At 43.6% G+C, this 22,115-nt stretch overlaps 1 protein-coding gene and 1 long non-coding RNA gene across 3 annotated transcripts in view; one reads left to right on the forward strand and one right to left on the reverse strand.

Moving 5' to 3' along the window:
• cacna1ba (calcium channel, voltage-dependent, N type, alpha 1B subunit, a) overlaps positions 1-22,115 on the forward strand; it is a 153,757-nt gene that overhangs the window by 39,846 nt on the left and 91,796 nt on the right. The window contains exons 4-6 of the mRNA XM_072703813.1: positions 10,839-10,930; positions 11,361-11,513; positions 16,570-16,763. Coding sequence (XP_072559914.1) covers positions 10,839-10,930; positions 11,361-11,513; positions 16,570-16,763 — 439 coding nt within the window. The remainder of the gene's footprint in view (positions 1-10,838; positions 10,931-11,360; positions 11,514-16,569; positions 16,764-22,115) is intronic.
• Positions 6,982-10,376, reverse strand: LOC111833411 (uncharacterized). Of its 2 annotated transcripts, XR_002835746.2 has the most exons (4): positions 10,346-10,376; positions 10,043-10,170; positions 9,120-9,264; positions 6,982-8,608 (listed from the first exon to the last, which is right to left on the reverse strand). It is a non-coding gene; the product is annotated as an uncharacterized lncRNA (long non-coding RNA). The 2 variants fall into 2 exon arrangements; XR_002835747.2 differs by lacking the exons at positions 10,043-10,170; positions 10,346-10,376 and adding an exon at positions 9,832-9,943.

Consider the following 22,115-nt stretch of genomic DNA (forward strand, 5'->3'; position numbering starts at 1 on the left):
CATTCCCAGTGAACCCGGGGACGGCTACAGTGACCTCCCATTCCCAGTGAACCCGGGGACGGCTACAGTGACCTCCCATTCCTAGTGAACCCGGGGACGGCTACAGTGACCGCCTATTCCCAGTGAACCCGGGGACGGCTACAGTGACTGCCTATTCCCAGTGAACCCGGGGACGGCTACAGTGACCTCCCATTCCCAGTGAACCCGGGGACGGCTACAGCTGGCCGGCACCCGGTGACCTGATCCAGGCTGCGGAGGCAATATTCTTGGGCACTTCAGAGTGAGGAAGGATCGACTGTGTGACTGGGACTGGGACTGGGACTGGGACTGGGACTGGGATTCTTGAAGCGAAACATGCTGTTCAATTTCTCTTATTTTTCTGGATCGGTTGTTTTGATTTAGATGAAAGGAGCTGTGATTAAATCATGTTTGTTGGGCTTCTTTTTGCTGTGAAATTTGAATATGAGTTCGGGTGACACAGTGTTCGGGTGACACAGTGTTCGGGTGACACAGTGGTTAAGTGGGTCATGCTGTTGCCTCACACCTCGAAGGCTGGAGGGTTGAATTCTGTTTCTGCTCTGAGTGTGTTTACTGTATATGTTTCCTCCAGCTGCTCCTGCAGCCCACAGACGTGCAACTGCACTTACTTCACTACCCATTATGTGTTTGCGTGTGCATGTGCCGCAGTCTAGTGCCAGTCTCCAGGCGACCCAGACCAGGATAAGCAGTTAAAGGATGGATTCTTGCAAGTGGGATTGCATTATCTAATATTGTGTGTGTATGTAAATGTATACATGTGAGCTGTTATAAAATTATCAGTTAAATCCCACAGTAGACTGTATTATGGCTGATTTAATCACATGCACTCAGCAGCTTCTCAGGCAAACCCTAAAGCCAGCGCGGACCCTCATAAAGGCAGGCCCGCTGAACGATCCACCGCAGTGGCTTATGGGATGGCTGTTTGCTAAAACGCGCCACTGCGCTCCAGTGTTCCTTAACACCCCTACTTCAGCGAAACACACATCTTGATAAGGATGCTTCAAATGGCGCATTCAAGGCTGATACACAGGCCGCACTAAAGAAAATGTTTGTAAATAGTTTTTATTACTTGTACAGCAGCCTTATGAGGTGACACTTTGGGAGCCGCACAATATATTCATTTGTACTTTTCAAAAGTAATTCCCTCATTCCTAAAAACCTTTGGACCAAGATTTACAGTTTGGATTCAATTCAGTTCATTCACTTGAGAATGCATCTATTCGTTTAGCTTAACTACGTGAATGAATAGCATATTGAGAGAGAAAATTGTTTTTTCTTTATCAATGAAGACAAGAAGTCTCTAAGACGTTATTCCCATTATAGATGAAGGGAATGAGTAAACTCATCCTGTCAGTGAGATTAGCGTGAAATATGCCAACCACATGGCTGTGCTTCATTTAGCTGACCTGGCAGTAACTATATTACAAACCACCGAAGATTGCAAAGCGAATATCAGCACATTGTATAGCATACTAGGACTGCACTGTATTAAAAGTGAAGGGTGATACTGGAGAATATTTGAAGCCAGCGCTGATGTTACTAGCTTTTGATGATAGAGATGTTACCCTAAGGTCCAATGAGGAGAATTATGCAGAAGGAGCTAATTACATTTTATACAGCTTTATGGGGGTAATATCTTATCTTTCCATGCTAATGCGCAGGATATGTACTATGGCTCAATGTAACTTGAAAACTGATGCTTTCACAGCTAACAGTTTTGCACCCATCTGTTTGAATCTCAGCCTTTCTCTTTGCAAGGTACTTCAGTCAATTAAAACAGAGAAGCGCTTCTCTCTCCTTCTGTTCTCTATGGTAATTAACACTATATGACTCCCATGTCTCCGATGATGCTGTGGCAGCCACAAAGTGAAAAAGACGACTTCTAGCTTAGAGAATCAATGCTGTTATACAGTTTTTCAAAATGAATGAGATGGAATTTCCCCGGGAAAACAGTGTCAAAAGGAAGATCGTGTTTTTTCTATTCAAAAAGCTAGCTGTGGAGAAAAGGACATCGCTACCGCATGCAAGCGCACAGTAAATGAGGCCCGAATGAGATCCTGCTGTCCATGAGCCGGAAACAAGGGCTTTCCAGATACACGTCTGTCTAATTGCATTGTTCTGGGCTCGGTGCAAAAAATGCATTTCTGCAGATGCCATCTTGTGCCGTTTCGCAGCTGTCGCTGTGGGGGGGGCAGCCCCAGGGCCATTCATTTATTATGAGGCCTCTGATCAAAAATTCTTAAAAAACAAAAAAGCAGAAAGATATGAATGGACTGGAAATATATTTCCAAAGATCACAAACCATCCCAAATACAATGATACACTGCAGTTTGTTCAAATTGGCTCTCTGTAATGTCTAAGTGTCAACAGTTTCTCATGTCCGTTATTTTGGAGGGCTGTGGGTCATTATAGCTATTAAGGAAACAGTCTTTAAGGTGAGAAGTTATTGATTTGTTCTCAAGAAGATCCTTTCTTCCACACGGAGTAAGGTACTGTATCTCCTCAGACAGCAAATGGCAATTTTGAACTCAGTCGCTTATGTTTAGTTTTGACAAAGACGTGTTGTATCCAGGACATTCTCTTCTGTTATTCCTACACATTTTTTTGGTCATAGAGAGGGGTTGGAAAAATATACCACATACTACTTGTACAAAATAAATGAAGAATTTTGCTTCAATGTGCAGTAAATATGGAAGTACAGTATGAACAGAACTTAAAATTCAGAAACCTTCCAAAACAGCTGAAAGAATGTATATTTAGAAATCCACTTATTTGCAAATTAATGCTTTGAAGTGACTAAGATGCTTTTGAAAACCTGTTATTGCATATCCTGCAGTACAACCCTTTCAAGAAGTCCTCTGGTCTTTGTGAAATTGATGTGTACAGCCTATAAGCTGGATCCTTATTGGTTTTACGGAAATCAGTAGTGACTTTGTGGGCCGCGTTATGGAACAATGTGCTTTCATTCACATCGAAGCGACGTTTTAGTGCTCTGAAAGGATACCCGGGTAAATCTATTGATTGGCTGACCTACTGATTGCCTGCCTGGTTCATTAGCAGGTCGCGGTGACGTTTATTAAGATTCACCTCCGCGAAGTAATTGCAGCCACCTAAGGATAGTTTTATTAATGACCAGGTATAATTACAGTTTGTAGGCAAAACATAAGGAGCACTAACTCACCAACTAATGCGGCAGCTAATGTGACCTATTGACTTATGATACACGAGGCTAAAACAAATACTAGCACAGGTGCCACCTCCTGTAGCTATTCCTGTATTTCCATTTGTCTGGGTGGCATGATCAGCTTGCTCAGTTCAGAATGACACGCAGGGCAGAAATGTCCCTCAGACAGACATGAAGCCACTGGGGGGTGCAGTAGCCGAGACGACTCAGTCTGAGGGCACTGACCCCATGACCACTCGGTGACCAAGTCAGTCTCTCCTCTGGGGTAGTTTTGGGTGAAACACTTCAGAGACCTTTAACCTACATCTTTGTGTGACTGTAATTAAAGTTCCGGAAAGGAGAATGAAAAGGAGAATGGCTAGAGGAAAGGTCCCATTGAACATATTCAAGGCTAACAGGAATGCGTATCCCCAGTTTCTGTTGTCATGTTCCCCACATACGAGCGGCTCGGCATCGAGAGGCTACATATCTGTGAAAGGCCCATTCAGGGACTCTGAATGCAGTATTGTTGCTGGAGTGTGTGTTTAGCTGGCATGTGTGTTTAGTCAGTGACAATGGCGACAGAAATGTCCTTCCCAGAGGCAGATGAGGGGAAAAATGGGGGGAGGGACAAGCAGACGGATGCAAAGGCGCCTATTCCCAAAGCCTTAACGGATGGGCATCCGAGAGAAATACGAGGTAAGTGAACAAGCAAGCACAATAGCGGAATTCACCGACGATAAAAAGTGGGAATGGGAACAGTCAGACTATGGGATGCCATAACGGTGTGGATCCCATTTCTGGGATTTATGGGCCATGAGCATAGACAGAGGGCTTCTGAATGCGGTGCAGTGTGGCATGAGTCATCCCTCACTGTGCATCTGACAAATGGATGTTTGCTAGCAGGACGACAGCCCAACGGGCCGCGCACCCCTGAGTGCCTGGTTCCCACGGTAAAAGGTTCTTGCGGTTCTATAATTGTGTGAGGCCCATTTTCTTGGATCCACTCCCTCCATTAGCGGGGAGAGTCAATGCTGCACAATATGTTACTTTCCTGAGAAATCATGCACATCACACAATGAGGGATACATGCAGCACCAGTCTCCAGTGTGAATTCAGCTTCCCAGTCCACAACAAAATGCTTTGAAAAGAATTTCAATATGGACCCATGTGATGCAGCAGACGGGATTTTTGTTTACATGTGTGTGTCTTTGTTTTTTAAGGCTCCTTCCCAGGGGCAGATTCTAATTCTCAAGGATGTGCCGTACTGCACATTATGCAAGATGTGTTTCTGAGCCGCATTCAAGGCACATACAACCCGGAGCCAGTTTAACTCTGTTAACTGTTGCTTTCCGTATCCAGTTAATGTGGTTGTTAAAATTCTGATTATTTCTCCTTGCACTGTACTCTCAAAAGGGAAAAGGCATGGGGTGAAATTAATGTCAAAATGTAATCAAAATTTTGAATTTGTATAACAAACATAAAGTGATATTTTCAAATTGAATCCTGTGTTCAGTTACAAAACTCTAAGACATTAATTCGAATGCCTGCAAGGCTGGTTATGAGGTATGAAAGGAAAATGTAATAATTAAGTATCTACTGAACTAAAAACTGTACAGATGTTCATTGTTCAAATATACACTTCTTAAGACTGCTGGAAATCTGAAGGTACATGAAAATGATGATGGATTTATTTTGTGTAGAATGTTGTGGGATTTTCCTTCTACATTATTATAAAATGGCCAATAAGAAATGTAAATTGATACCAGTGGCACCAGTCCTGCCCACTTTCTGCTCATAGTGGCTGGTCTGAACTCAGGCCAATGCATAAGTGGCCTTCTGCATTTTTTGTGGAAATTGTGGCTCATTGCTATGATGACACTATTGAAAGTACACATGTTCATTCCAGTTTTTGTTTACGCCTAGGCATTGCCAGATAATCATGCATTAGGATTTCAAATATCAAAAGGTTGGTTTTATTTTCTGCTTATGTTTATTTTGGCAGTCACTTTATTCCAGGGAGATGTCCAAGAATTTCTAACATTTACATTATTCTAGAAGGGTAATACAATGTGCACATTGAATCATATCCTTATGATTATTTTTGCATTAAAATAACTGAAGTATGCAAGGGTCCAGTGTGCGGTTGATGTAATTGTATAATATAATCTTATATTCTGTTTAATTATTCATTTAAATAGTTTGTGGCATATGTGATGTTTTATTAAATAATTGAACTGAGACACTCTTTTTATATATTTAAGATTATGCAGAGAATGTACCCTATCAGAGTAAATAAATTGTAATTTGCAATTGTAGGCTTTTCATGGTACCTGAAGCTGGTATTTCTAGCTTAAAAGCATACAGATTTAACCCTTTACACCTTTACATAGTTGTACCTCTACTATATCAGAACAGTTCACATTATGGCTATAGGCTGGTTTTGCCAGTGACCCATCACCCAGCTAGATTCCTTTACGTAGACCGACATTAAGAATCCGGAATCAGATTTTCAAGTGGGCGTTATTTAAGACAATGAAATTAGGTTTCTAAAATTATTATTGGCTAGAAAAATGTAGTCCCTAAACATAGCCTTGCTTCCATTGTTGCCTGTGTTCCCACTACATTAACCCACGGTGCTTTTCTGCTTTCTCAAGTAAACAGTTCAATTTGTGTTGCCCGTTTTCCCTCATCACTCCATCTTACTGATAGGAGCAATCGAGGGAGCACGAGGGGAGCATTAGTGAGGCAGTGAGATACTTATAACCTTCTTGTGCTGATTATTGTGATTAAATTTGCTGGAATCAGCACATCTTCCTTACTCGTTCACACCCAGACAAATGAACTATTGTGTATTGCTGAGTGTATTGTTTATTCAACAGTAACAACGGCAATGTCAATTTGGTTAAGCATTGACTCTCCTGATTTATCTCCATAATAATTATTCATTACTATTGGCCTGCCAGTAAGCTATCTATTACCATTACGTTTCTAATAATTTTTATAAACAGTAATTAAACTGTCTGGTCGGAGTATAGGATATCATCACAGGTTTGAGCTTGTCCTTTCTGGTTTTCCTGGTTAATAAATAAAATACAGGTGTTCCTCACTTTTCACCACTTCGCTTTTATGAGAAACATACATTAGCACCTGTTTTTGCCAACTGAAAAAAATCCAAAGAGGATTTTTCCACCATTATGAAAAAAGGAGAAAAGCAAAAATGGCGTTTAACGTTCGTTTATGTTATAGACATACAGTCATGTTGCGCATAATGACGTTTCAGTGAACGATGGACCACATGTTCGACCGTGGTCCCATAACATATTAACGGAGCTGAAAAATTCCTATCACCTAATGCAGTCGTGGGCCTTCTTAACGTTACAATGCAACGTGTTACTCACGCAATTATGGTGATGCTGGAGTAACCAAACTACTGCGCTGCCAGGCGTATATAAGAATAGCACATACAATTATGTAAAGTACAGATTACAGAATAATTCGAATTGAATTATTTCAATTCAATTTATTTTTATATAGCGCCTTTCACAACAGAGTTTACATTGGTGTGTTGTGATACATTACAACATTGAGTGAGAATAATATGAAAAAGGGAAAAGGAAAGACAGGGAAATGAAAGAAAGCCAGATGACAATGGAGGAGAGGAACCAAGAACTCCCAAGTAAAGGGGTCAAAGGTCACCTGCCCCCCCCCCCCCCCCCATGCTAACATTACTGAAAAAGAACAACCTTTCTGGTTTATTTATTCACTATAATGTACGTATTTATTGTTATTTAGGCTATATCCTGTTAAGTGAAAGTACACTGATACATTACTGCTGCTTCATATAGGCGGTGTATTTATCATATAATTTCTGCTTTTACTTTATATCAGTGTTTTACATTTTATGTGTTAGTTGGTATAATGTGGTAGATTATTTGTCTGGATCTGGGAATGCTCAAAAAATGTCTCCCCTATAAATTAATGGTAACTACTTTTTCGCTTTATGACATATTGGCTTAAAAAAGGTTTCATAGGAACGCTCTACTTTTGTAAGGATGGGGATACCTGGAAAATAAACCTTTGATTATTTAAAAGAGGTCAAAAGGGCCAGGTTCTCACCGACCCTTTCTTAATTTCTTAGCAGTCTTAGTATTGCTGCCCCCCCCCCCCAATAGGTGATGAAATCGCAATGCTTAGAATAACCAAGATCGCATATAGAAAAAAAAAAATCACAAACGTTACATCCAGAGCTGCAGTGAAGATTTATGCGTGCTTCATTATGCCATAGAATGATGTGCTTTTGCAAAACTATTAGCCTTTATTATACAATCTGGGAGCTGAGGGTTCTCAATAGCCTTTCAGGGATGCTTCTCCTGGTTAATGAGGTTGCACGTCCTCCAGGCTCATTGTGTCAGCGTGCGTGTTAATTCCTCGCCGCCTGCCGCTCTGAGCAGCGTACAGTAAGATAAGTGTCCATCCTCGGCACGAGCCCCCTTGCTGCCCCCATTAGCAGATATTCATATGTACTGTGTGGTCCGTTGAGTAGAAGAGGAGTAACTGAACAAGAAACCCCCAGCAGAAAATATTATGGGATGACACCGAGTGCGCGATCGGTGACGGGATTGGCTGTGCTACAATACGAAGGTGATGGATTATAAACAGGCCTAACGCTCAGTGGTGTAGCAGAGTTTGATACTGAGGGGACAAAACTTAATAATTTATATGCAAAGGTCTATTTATTGGAGGGGGGAGGGGTGAATGAATCCAAATGAGATATTGGGGGTACACATACTGTATCCCACTTGGTTCCAATGCCCCTGACAATGCTGTAACTGTTTCACACAGAATGCTGCTCCCCCCCCCATTGAACACTAGGCTGAGATGGGGGCTGTGTGCATGCATGGAGCAGGCAGGCTCTGCCACGTCTGCCGTAAAATCTCTGCTGCTCGCAGAGGCAGCGTGACTCTCCACCTCTGTACCGCCTGCATGTGCCCCCACCCCCGCCGTATTAATGAGCCTGCCGTGAATCCCCAGCAATGATTTAACAGATGTCACAGAGAAGCCAGCCCAAACAGAGTGAGGAATATCCCCGTGTCTGCTGCTGGTCTCCATGTACTGTGTGGTGGGCTGATGGCTGCGACGCAGGGAAAAGCGAGACCCCCCCCCCCCCAGCAGTCTTTCTGGAATACGGAATGCTGGCATGGACACGGCCTTGGGGGGCAGGCTGTATGGTCCGGATCTGGGGTGCGTGGTCAGTGTAGGGAGGCTCCGCTGGCACGCCTTTTATCCTGGGGGAGAAGCTCCACTTCCTCTCCTACGATCTGGAGCTGTGGTGCAAAGCAGAGACTGGAACCCCTCTGACAGCCTGATATGCCGCCCTGTTGAAATATCGATGATCAGTCTGAACTGAAATGGAGACAAAATGTGAAGGATGTCTTATTAGATGTGTCCTCTGCATTTAACCCATATGTGACATAGCAGGGGGCAGCTAATTCAGCGCCCAGGGAGCAGTGCTTGGGGGCGGTACCTTGCTCAGGGTACCTCAGTGGTGTCTTGCTGGTCTGGGATTTTGCAGTCTTTCAATTACAAGTGCACTGCCCTAACCATTAAGCCACCACTGCGCACCGGGGAATATATACACAGGGGAATTGTTTTTCCTTACTTCTGCATTTGGATTTTTGGTTTGATTTTGCATTTTGACTTTCATGACTGGCTTTACCAGCGTCGCTCAATAAATCAAACTAAGGGGAGATCACAGCAGGATTCTCTCCTATCCGCATACTCCTTTCTCTATTTTTCAGCTGTTCTCAGCCCGCTCTTGCACCCCCACCTACCCCCTCCCCTATTCGCTGCTGAACTCGCTGCTTTGCCTGGATCACTCTGTACCTTCTCTGGCCTGCCTTAGCAGGACATTTACCCTCATGCTGCTATGGCGAGCGGCTGCCCACGGGGCACCTGGCTTGGCTGGATGACGACCTTTCAAAACACATCCTGGTCTGGCTGCTTGACCAGACGAATCAGCATGAGGGTCCAGAAGAGCAGCAGAAGGCTCTGAGCAGGGTCTGTCTCCCAGGAAGGCAAACGCAACAGTGTGCATTACTTTCCCATAGAGCTGTCACGATTATTCAATTAAACTCGATTTCTTGATTGTATAAAAGCATCAATTAAAATTTTCCTAACCGATTATTCCGCATAGACGGTTTGGATCCAAATAAAGAATGACAGCGCGTCATGGTAGCACGTCACATTAAAAATGAAATAAAATGAAGTCGTCTGTCAGTATTGTAAAGCCGAACTTAAATATCACCACAGAAAGACTGCAAAGCAAATACATGTTAAATGAAGACATTCGATTTCAACGGACTTTCTACGATTCCCATATGTCAAAATGATCGCCGCTAACATGAATTAGCCCTGTAGCTTAGTCACATCATTATACATATGTACAGTATATATACGTATGTATGTATGTATGTATATAACTCCAAATTTAACTCGTTATCTAACAACAGTCTGGCAGATAAGTTAGTGGTGTTGCCGTAAGTTGTGCCAGCAGACCCAAAGCAGTGCTGACTAATCATTTGTTGCTGCACCATATCTTATCTATGGAATACAAAAAAATTCCATACAGCAGAAGACGAAAGTCTTTTTTTGGCCTTTTTTTCCCCTCTTCACATATTTTTAGTTCCTCACAAATGCGCATGCGGAGCTCATGTAGAACAGCGGCGGCAAACTTTACACATTTTTTTTTTTTACATATACTAGATAATGTTGAAAAGGGACCATCGTTAAAAAACAAAGTTGCAGCAGACTATCGCGATCCTTGCACATCTTGCTAACCTGGTATGGTGGTACAGTGGCGCAGTCCGCAGCGCTGTCGCTGCACGCCGCCGGTTAATGTTTGTGGAATTTACATGTTCACCTTGTGAGTGCGTGGCTTCTTTGCCCGATCATCCCGTTTCCTTACACTGTCCAAAAACATGCAACTTAAGTAAATTGGAGTGCATGAATTTTCCTTATGTGTGACTAAGTGTGCACAAATTGCAATACATATTATATTATATTATATTACTTTTAAAACGATTATTCGATGTTACTGGATTATTACTGGATTATTGATATAATCAATAGTGACAGCCCTACTTTCACGTCTGGTGACGCATCTGAAGGGCCGTTTTACACGAGAATAATGCACTAAGGCAGGAGGTGTAAACTCTCTTTAAACCAGTTCCTGGGAAACGTCACAGAGGAGCCTCCTTTTCCTTTAGGTCAGACCATTTTGTTCAGTTTAATTTACTTCGATGAAGCTGAAAATACAGAAGTGAACATTTGCCTCTGGTCATTAGGCTGCAGTTGCAAGTCACCCGTACGCCTTCATCTGTGTCCCGAGGTCACCCTGTACTGTGGGCTTGCTTGAAATGCTGGTGTCAGTGCAGCCGGGTCCATCTTGTGACTCACTCACTGACTGCTTACCTGGGATGAACTGTTTCTCACCTTTCTTCCAGCCTTCCTTTCCTCTGCATTTACTTGCATCACAGTCCTCCTTGTTGTGGCTGATTGTTTTTCAGAACAAGAAGTAATAGCAATTCTGCATCTGCACTTCAGATTTAAAACATTCTTTCTCTTTACTTTGCAGGATTCTGGCCACTGTGGGCTCAGACTTTGACCTGAGGACCCTTAGGGCCGTCCGCGTGCTACGCCCGCTCAAACTGGTCTCCGGAATTCCGAGTGAGTGATCACCCAGATTCCCAAACAATAACACCCCTTGATAATTAATCACACAACATACCAATGGTATACAACACTGGCCTTTTTTCAAAAGCAATACTTTTCAGAGAGTCCATTGTAATCTAAAACTGACTTAAGTGGACCTTCAATAACAATATTAAAACTTTAAAGCTCTTACTGAAACTTTAAGTGGAGTTAATTGTAAAAACAAATGTGAAAGTGAGCTTGTTTAAAGACAAATTTGAACATAAATTAGAAAGCTATAAGCATTTGTGAATATAATTATGTATACTATGAATATTTTGTATTTCCTGATGTTCTCTGAAGAATTCTCTGGTATGTTTATAAGGGGCAATCACTGAGCAATTCCAAAAAATGTCACCCCTGTTCATACAAAGGTCCTTGTGAGTCTGTCTCTCTTCCTTGTCAGGCCTTCAGGTAGTGTTGAAGTCCATCATGAAGGCCATGGTTCCCCTGCTTCAGATAGGACTGCTGCTCTTCTTTGCCATTGTCATGTTCGCCATCATCGGTGTGGAGTTCTACATGGGCAAGTTCCACCACGCCTGCTTCAGGACCGACACAGGTTAGAGATCCCGGCACATGGCACGGGCTCTGTTTACATGGCTCTCACTTTCGAGGAGCACTTTTTATTGTTTAATCAAACTTATGAGAATCTCCGCTGTCTCACATTTAGTGATGCAGTGATGCTGTGGAAGTGCCTTGTGGTTTTCACTATGGTTATTTTTTTGCCGTAATATTTACTTTAATGTTTGTCGATCATGATAGAGTTATGATGCGGTAATTCTGGATTTATGATGCGGTGACGTTAATGTGGTCCTAATCCATCTCCTGTTGCACTTTCATTTGGCTAACGGAGAATAAGCATTCAAAGATTAATATTGTAGTCCCTGTAACAGAGGCTATGGATACAAAAATAAAACTTTCACGCAAAATATGTTATTTGGGTTTTGGGAAATTTTTCGAGCATATTCTAGGAGTACTAGGAAAGAGTCCAAACTTTTAAAATATTTGTAACACTGTATAATAGGATATATAATAATTTGTCTTTTCCCCCCTTTTTATTATTTTTTTCTGCTTTCATTACAAAGGGAAAGCAGTGGTGGACAGTGGTCGAAAGTACAAATCCAGGCCGAGATTTTGTTTCAACCAACCAGTGGAGTACTGTGTGACTGACTCTTCATACTCAACTGGCTAGCTGAAACAAAATCCAAACCTTGGTCTGAAGTTATATATACAGACGCTCCTCTAATTACGAACTTTCAACTTACGAACTTTCAGACATACGAAAAAAGAGGACTGTAAGTCCAAATTGTGTTCATTGGGCTCCCGTTTCCTGTCCGCAACATTAATTTTTTTCTCTGCGCGCCAATTCCGCCTAGTATGACTTCTGGCCGCTACTCCCGCCGCGCAGCAGCGTAGCGTTTGTACTCCCAGCATCCAAATTCTTTGTACTTGCGTATACCCTTAAAATGATGTTGAATAACGACTTACGAACATTTATAGTTATGAACAGCCGTTTGGAACGTATCTCATTCGTAAGTAGAGGAGCGTCTGTATGTATATATATATATACACACACACACACACACACACACGCACACACACAGACATACACACATACACAGGTTTGTAATTATATCTTTGTGGGGACTCTCCATTCATTCCTATGGGGAAAACTCTAATCCCAACATGACAACCTTAACCCCTACCAGCCCTAACCTTAACCATAAGTAACCCAACAAAGTAACCCAACAAAATATGAGTCTTTTGGAATTTTAACTTTTTTGATTGCATCTTTGTGTGGACCAGAAAAATGGTCCCAACAACGTCAAAAAAACAGGATTTTATTACATTGTGGGGAGATTTGGTCCCCACAAAGTAATATAAACCTAATCCACACACACGCACACACACACACACAGACACACACACAGTGTGAGGCCACTGTGCCGCCCAAACATCCCTATCACCAGCACCATTAAACTTGTGCACTTGTAGGATCTGTATATTATAACCGTATATATTATATAATATATTTGCCACATTTGGTTCAGTTATATATATATATATATATATATATATATATATATATATATATATATATTTGTTCTGAGATCTGCTGAAAGACTTAATGGGACATCCCCTCCGAGATATAAAATCTGTCTATGTGTGGTTTCTGTGTGAATTATTGAGACATTTGACCTTTATCCAAACCCACCTATTAACATATTGACATTGAAAGCAGAGCAGCATGTTATTCTCTATGTTCTCTGTAAATCCCTGTGACAAGGCCAGCTTGTAATTACAGGGTTAATACAACTTAGGGACATTTATCACCGCTTGAAACCCTTCTCATATTATTCCTTCCAGGCTCATAAACGAGATTAATATAAAGCAATAAATTTGCAGTGCAAAATGTACGGTCACTTTGTTAGCATGACAATAAAAATAGAGATGGGAGGGTAATATGTTCATGGTAGGAATATAGATCCTGTAGAGTAACTGGTGTGACTGATTCAGACCCTGCATGAGGCCTATGTGTGTGTGTTCAAAGTGGGATTTGTTTGAACATACTGCACACAGTTCAAGTCGGGTATCATGGTCGTCGAGCAGCGTTCGGCTCCCCCTCAGCTCAGTGGCTGCTCGTGTTTCGCCGGTCTTCGTATGGTCAGACAGGCCCGGAACCGTAAAATTAATGGTCCCGCTTCCATCTTACAAAGTACATCTGAAACCTTTAAGTGCACTTAAATCTTTTTTCATTAATATATTGCTGTTATCGATTCTTATATTATCGTCAGAACAAGTCCAACAGAGGTAAAGAAGGAAGGATGGAACAGAGTTGGGTGCTTTGTTGTTTAGTGTCGTGCTACTGTATGTTCTATTTCCGTGCCAAATGAAACACTCCTGTAGATGCATTGCTTAGGTACCTGAACAGTTTATAACTCCTCCACCCAACAGGTGGCAGAAGCCAAAGATCCTCGATGCTGAAGAAGTGCCAAAGCCCTCACCTGTTACATACGTGCTTTTAGTCATGAAGGCCCAGTAATGTTGGTTGCTGTTGCTGTTGAAGGGCAGGGCTCTGCTGAGAAAGAGTATCGTGGTCCTTAGTGGGCAAGGAGTCAGGACACTTTAAAAATGCGTTTGGAATAGATCCCAACTCTCTCAGACATGGTACAGGCCCGCGGTCACAGACCTGATGCAGAAACAGGCCAGATACTATTTAAGAATACTAGTCGTAACAATAAAAAATATAAGTATGCCAGTTTAGTGGATTAATGCTGCATTTTGATGTAATATTGTGTCTTTTCTCTGCATAAATAAGTAACGGGGGAGAGGTTTATAACATTTACTGCACTTTCAAAAAGTACTGCTCCTAAATTTAGGCTTTTGGTCCAGTGGATATATTCTTTTGGTTTGCAGTGGCCTGTCCCTCTTTTTCTTACCACACCGGAGATAAGTGCTATACGACGAGAGCCAGATCTTAGGACAGGTGAAAGATAGGGCCCATTTGGCACAAGAGGGCCCAGACAAAGTCCCTGATCAGCGAAATCTACCAAGGGAGACACTCGCTGAAATGTTTTGCGGCTATGGATCTGTGTAGGGCTGCTGGTATGATAGAGGCACTGAGTGCAGTATAAGAAAACACAGTGAGCAAAGCCTGAAAAGACGCGCGCGCGGCTATCGCTAAACGCCCCTCTGGCGTTTGAGTCAGCACAGCACAGAGGGGGCTTTTTCCTTCAGGGTCGTGCCCTGCTTACTGTTCACACTGAATAATCCACAGTTTTGCTGATTGTCATACCACTTGTGTCCGTAGCTCATGTCCCGGGAGGGTCACCGGCTATAGTAAAATGCTGAAATAAAAAATTAAAACCACATAAGAAAATATATTAAAAATAAGAAAGTTGTTGGTTGGAGATCATCCATCCAGCATTTTCCAAGAGCCTGGCCAGACTCTAGGAATGAAAACTTTAAACCTGTGTGTGTCCATGAGCCCACCAGACTGTTAGACAGGCTTGCTGTATCCCATTCATCCGGGCTGGATTGCCAGTGAGCTGTTGATTCCGAGATCACAGATATGATACGAATGCCTTCCGAAACATATGGAGGAGAGTGGCAGACTCCATTTTGGCTCTCTGCAAATTCCTCTAGGCTTTAAAACGTTTTGCTAACTGGGGCCTCTGTGGAAGCCTCATCGGGACAGGCAGAGATGGAGAAAGCAAAGTCAATTTTGCTTTCAAGTGGGATCTGAAACAAGGGAGAGGGACGAGATCCTAAACGATTTTGTCTCATTTTTACAACATGGAAGTGGATGTGAATATTGCTGGCAAGCAGTCTAAGTAGTTTGATGTCTACCCAGAACAGGAGAAGCTATTTTTTATTACTCATCATATAGGTTAAGCAAGGCTGCTTTTTAAATATACAAAAATGAAACAAAAGACCAGGCACTGAACAGTCCTGGATGAGTCAATTTTCCCAATAAAGCAAATAGACATGTCTGCATTTGCCAGTGGATCTTGATGTTTACCATTACCACTCTCAGTCCACCTCCCCAACTCATAAGGCACTTATCCATAACTCATTAATGAGTTGATTATAGCCAGCAAAGGCATTATTAACTAAAAGGCTGGTCTGTTTACCTGGTCACCCTTACTGATAACCAGGCCCCACACATTATGATCACCTGTTACCATGTCATAAATATACAAAAAATATATATATACTTCTGTATGACAGAAGCTTTGAACTGTATGCTGTTAACTTGTCAGTCATGTGTAGACTGTACAAACCTCAGTTGTGGATTGTAATTGTTCTGTGTCATTGTAATTCTAATCGAAAGCAATCGTCATTACCAAGCTGGTACCTTCGATGATCACTGAAGGAAGTTATTTACAAACTATTTACACCCTATTCGTGTTGAATGGAAACACTCTCACAGTATTTGGGAGTTATTTAAACATTGTATGCTAGAGGTATATCTGTCTGTCTGTCTGTCTGTCTGTCTGTCTGTCTGTCTGTCTGTCTGTCTGTCTGGGCTAAGTACAATGTATTTGTCAGAGTGGAGACGGTGGTGCAGAAACTGCTGTAATGGTTTCAGTGTAACAGAAATAGCCAAGCACTTAATAGAATGAGTAAAAGCTGTTAGCCGGAGTGACAGCAGTAAAGCTTGAAAGTCAATAAGCGATGCTGTTGTAGTTAGTATTGGCTGAGGCTTCCAAATCGATACACTCTAAGAATCCTGAAAACTATTCATTTCACCGGTAGATGTGGGGGTCTCACATTTACAGTTACCAACATTGTAATGCATGGGGAGACTCAGGGGGCAACGCTTCACATGGTTCTGTGTCCTTCTACTGATTCAGTTTATAACAAAATATATTACAATTTATAAAAAGAAACAAATATATTTTTTCATGTGTTTCTGTTCTCAGTCTCTGAATCATTACATGGCTCTTTGCCAAGGGCATAGATTTGGGTATGGACAGTACAGACTTGTCCCTACTCATATTGTGGGAGTACCGTGTTTGTTTAGGGGGGTGGGGGTCGTTTGGCGCCCATTTGGTCCCTGCCAATGCTGAAACCAAACCTACACCCTTGTTGTTTGCATCCTGTCGTTACAGGAGCGCTGGCGTCAGATTTCCCCTGTGGCCTGGAAACTCCGGCTCGAACCTGTGCAGAGCTGAATGACACCGTGTGTAGGGAGTACTGGATTGGGCCCAACTTTGGTATCACTAACTTCGACAACATCCTGTTCGCTGTGCTGACTGTCTTCCAGTGCATCACCATGGAGGGCTGGGTGGACATTCTCTACAATGTGAGTCCTGAGTGTCAGCCGTCGTCTTTAACATTATCATTACCCTGTCGTTAATGGCTCTGCTATACAGTACGTGGGGGGCATATTTAAACATCTGGGATTTTAGAGCCAGTGTCACAGTTCGGAGAAAGAGATGCGTTTATGTGCCTGTATAAAAGGTGACATGCATTCGGAGGAGTGGGCATTTCTGTGCAGGATGGGTTTATTTCTTAACTGAATGTTTCATCAGGGGTTTAAAATATTTTGAATTTCTGAATTAAATTGTCAGTTTCATAATAGGAAATTAATTGTTAGGAAACCGAAACCAAAGAACTTTTGCATCTAAAGCTGTAGTTTTGTACTTTTGACAGTGTCATGGCTGACTCTCACTCCTATGGGCTGCTCCAGTAGCTCTTTGAAAAGTAACTAGAGCCGCATGGACATATGCCCAGTGTGATGTTGCCCAGTGTTATATGTTGACCGTATGGGTCAAAAAAATGTTTGACAGTGGTTTAATAACGGCACAATAAATAACACTCTGTTTTGTTATCCTTGGTTGATGGTAGAGAAATAAAAATTATAACATCAATTTTCTTCTCGGGTATAAGTACCAATCTATCTATCTATATCTATATATATTTGTCGCTTCCGCCCTTTACCTGGCTCTGGTTTCTGGTCGTTCCCAGTGTCTCCTGCTTCACCTTTTTTCTGTGTACTGCTGTCTTAGAAATTTTTCACCTGAAAGCATCCCGCCACTCAATCACAATTAAACCAGGATTTTAAAATGCAGATTTGTTTAACAATATAGAGTGGTCTCTTAATTTATTCCACGGCTGTATATATACTCTAAAATAAAAAATTACATATATACACACACTGGAAGTGTGTGTGTGTGTGTGTGTGTGTAGTGCATGCCAATCCTGGTCAAACAGTATAGTTCTTCTATGTTTCTGGCCAGTCATTCTAATTTAAATGTGAAAAGATCTAATAATAATTTTAAAATGATATTGTATAGTGATTATATATACACAACGTTTGTAATAGATTTAATCTTTCTTAAAAATGTTGTTTTCATGGTATGTTGTATTAAGGCACTTAAATTTCCGCATGCACTGATTTATTTACCCATAATGCACTTACATGCCTCTAGCAGGTATCAATGTGTCTAATACAGTATATTTGAAATGAATAGGTCTAGTTCATAACAAGCTGTGGTGAGATCGAAAAAAAAAAAAAACTTAAAAAAAGCTAAATCTAAAGAAAAAAACATTTCTGCCGAAAAATAACTGCTGGTCCCGTTCCATTAATCACGTCCCCTTGTTACAAGGTAACATAAAGCCATGGATGAAGATGTAAGCGGGCAGAGAATGGGCGTTATAGCTAATGGAAGCCTGTGCACATGGTGCTGATACGCAGGAATTAGTCGTGGTTACGTCACGGAATGAATGAAGGCATCAAGCCAGCGGCAGCTCGTGTCGCCTCCCACATCCTGCCATGTCTGGTAGCTGCCCGCGGCTTTCAGGAAGGCCCCGCTTATACAATACAAAACTCTGCATAGAAGTCATTATACAGGACAAAGGATGTTCCAAATGGGCCTTATCCACTCAAACCTATGCACCCACTGCTCAGGTGACTTTGTGGAGAACTACATGCATGCCATATGGTACTGCGCCCCAGTTCAGAAGTTCTGGCAAAGGATTTGTGAGGATCTATCAATTTGGTTTAATTGCTATATCCCAACCTCACCTACATTGTGCATTTTAGGTGATGCAAGTATATTAGATATGGAAGAAAATAAAGCGCACATGATCCTTACTGCCTTAGGCATTGCAAAGAAAACTATCTTCATGAACTGGAAATCAAAAAATAATTTATGTATTACTCAGTATAGAAATTTAATTCTAGACCACATAAGTCTAGAGAGAATGTCTAATTCCCTCCAAAAAAATCAATTGGGCAGATTGGATCCTCTCTGGTCCATTCTGGCCAATTCCATTACGTAGGGGGGGTGGTCGGCTGTGGTCTCGTCCCCTCGGGGTTCTGGCGGGTGGCGGGGTTGGGCCCCCGGGCTATGGGCGACTGGTGGCCTCTTGGAGCTGGGGGGGCTGTGGCTGCTGTCCTGTGATGTCTGGGTGTCTGCCCTGGCTGGTGGTGGTGGGGTGGGCCTTGGGCGGGTGCTGCCTGGCGGTCAGGGGGCGTGGGGTCTGGGGTGCCGGTGGTGGCGGGGGCTGGCCCTGGGATGGGTGGTTGGCCTCTTCGGTGCGGGCCTGGGTGGGGGTCTGGGGCTCTGGTGCCCGGGGCCTGGCCGTTTCCTCGGTGGGTGCCTTCCTGCGCGGGGGTGGCCTGTGCTCCCTCTGGGGCGCCGCCGGGGGGGGTGGGATGGTCCATGTCTGGGGGGCCGGCCTGCGCTGTTTGGGGGGTGGCATGTCTCGAGCCCGGGCTGGTCTGCCACTTTTTGTCGTCGAATGAGTGGGTGACTGAGTGCGGGCTGTCCTTCGGGGTGGGGGGGGATGGGGGTTAGCTCTTGGCGTCGGCGCTGCTCCGGGGGGTTGTCGCCGGGGGCCCCCCGGGTCCGCTCCATCCCGTGCCGCGGTGGGGAGCTGGGGTGCCTAATGAGCCAGCTTGGTTAGCTGGCTCTCTTCTGCCAGGGGGTAGTGATCTTCCCCCTGGTATCATGAATCCCAGCCCCTCTCCCCCCTCACTCACATAACATGCCACGCACACATGTAGGATCTTGGGGTGGGTATGTGCCGCGCACGCTGCAGTGAGGGGGGCCATTCACATGGCCTTACTCGCTGTGCTGCGCGGCCCTCTGCCTCCCCTTGTTTTAATTACACTTTAGTCATCACATATCAGTATACACACAGGGCCTTGGGGGGTGGGGGCACTACCTAGAGGTTGGTGGGTGGGGCCGCTGAGGTGGTCTCACTCACCTCTTCACTGCTGCCCGCCCCTCAATTTTACTTACACCATATACATTGAGGGTCTTGGCGGGGGGGTGATGAGGAGGAGAGCTGTTTGCAAGCAGTGCTCCCCCGCGCTTCCCCCGTCAATTTTAAATCCATCTTAAGTTTCTCAACAGTCATACTCACTCACTCCTTACACCACATACATTCACCAACACATGCATCCAACACTCCACTTCTCACACAGGTGCGTGGGGGAGGAGAGTGGGCGGGTCTTCCTACACCCCCGCTCCCTGCCCGCGATGGTGGGGGGGCACTCGGGCGGGCGTCCGGCTGGCGGTGCCCTGGGGTTGCGGCTGGCGCTGGGGGGTGGCGTCCGTTCCCCCGCATGGCGGAGGGCGGTCCGGAGTGGATGGGCTTATGTCTTTTTGTCTCTGTGTATGTGTCTGTGTATGTTGTGTGAGTGGGTGTATGGTCTATGTGTATGGCTGAGAGGTGTGTCTGCGAGGTGTCTGCGTGGGCAGTGTGGGCCTGGGTCCGGGGCTAGCTGCTCCTTCCTGGGCGCGGCTGCCTCCTTGGCATGGTTGCTGTCCCTCCTCCCCGGGTGGTGGCCTGGGGGGGGCTCGGGCCTCTCCGGCGCGGTGGGGCTCTCTGCCGGGGGCCGGTCGGCTCCCGGCCGCCTGGGGTCCTGGGGCCCTGGCTCTGGCCCGTGCGGGAGCGGCCGTCCCCCTCGCGGGGTCGGCTGCCTGTTGCCTCTGGTTCTCTGGGGCTCGTGCCCTTTTGGCTGCGGGGGGCTGCGCCTGGGGTCTCCCCCCTCCTCCTCCTGCTGGGGTGGGGACGCGGCTGTCGTGGGAGCGTGGGGCCTTGGCTCCTCTGTGCTCTTGGGGGGCCGTGGACGCCTTGGGTCTCCTGGGCCTGTCTCCGCTGGCCTCTGGCTCTTGTGGGGTGGGGTTGCGGCCCCCCGCCCTTGCTATCAAGTACATTCCATGGAGAAATTCACACGCACCCAACACACGTATACCCCCACACAGAAGAACACACATGCAAACCCACTTCCACACTCCCTTCCAAGCACATGCAACAATTTTGGATGTCTGTATATCTGTTTTATTTTCTTTAATTCTGGTTGTGTCTTTGTATTTGTCCATTTTTGGTTGTATTTCAAATGCTGTTTTATTTTTTTTTTATTTTTTTTTTCCCTTGATATGTGCTTTTTACGTTACTGTTGTCTTTCTTAGCCTCTCTCCCACTGTTGTCTCCCCCTTTGTTCGTGTTTTTTTTTTTTTTTTTTTTTTTTTTTTTCCTTCTTTTCTCCTCTCTCGCCTCCTCTATAATCTCTCTCCCTACCCCTTTTCTTCACTATCACTCCCTTCCGGACAGCTCGGCAACTGGAATATTTCACATGTGTTAAAAATAAAATACAATAAATATACAAATAAAAAGAAATCAACCAACATGAAGGGCCTATACAGAGTCTATAGAGCCCCTCATGGCAAAGCAAATATGTCTGACACAGCAGTGCATTCAGACCATTATTCTGCTTGCTAAAGCTGCCGGACAGGACACATTTAAAAAAAAAATAAAAAAAAAAAAAAGGAAGGCCCCGCCTTCACCCGCGTTTCATTACACGTAATTATTTTAGCGGCATAAAAATTGTATGTATTGGGAATTGCAGGCAGCTTGTAATCACAATAGTATAAAGCTGTATGCATTATATTTGCTGTTTGTAAATAAGTTTATTTATGTGGTATATTATTATAGTACTAAATATTCACATACTTTGACAGACATGAAATAATAGTTTTACAGTAACATGAAGATCACTGATACATTATTTCCTTTGACTGCCTAAGACTTTTGCACAGTACTTCATATGTACACACAAATGCCCATGCATGCACGCACACACACACACATACACACACACACACGCACACACACACACACACACACGCACGCACATATATATTCTTATATATATATATATACTGTATATATATTATTTTAAATATATATCAATAGATCCTTTGACTGTCTTGGCAGGGCAGACTTCAGCAGCAATCATATACCACTGACATGGAAAATGTGAAAGCCTTCATGTGAACATAAGGGTTAATATGTCAGAAGAATAGTGCAGGCTATGGCTTTTGTGGATGTTTGTAAACCTGAAGTCCTCTTTAACAAAATCCACTCACTGCCTTTCACTTTAAAAATAAAGGAAATGTGCAGTTAATTCCCACTTAATTTGTTAATTTAATCCAGTTAATTTGACCATTAGAGAAGCATTGTGGTTACAAGATTCTACGGGTAATCGGCTGCAGCTGCTGACTTCCTAACTAGCTGACAGGCCTGCTTGGCAGCCGTAAATTAGCCTGTTGATTGTTGCCATAGTAGCCATTACAGAGAATAACTATTTTGATGAATATTTACACAAGTTAAATGCTGTTATTAACTGACAGAAATTAAG

Source organism: Paramormyrops kingsleyae, chromosome 2 (assembly GCF_048594095.1).
Source record: "Paramormyrops kingsleyae isolate MSU_618 chromosome 2, PKINGS_0.4, whole genome shotgun sequence".
Classification (NCBI taxonomy): domain Eukaryota; kingdom Metazoa; phylum Chordata; class Actinopteri; order Osteoglossiformes; family Mormyridae; genus Paramormyrops; species Paramormyrops kingsleyae.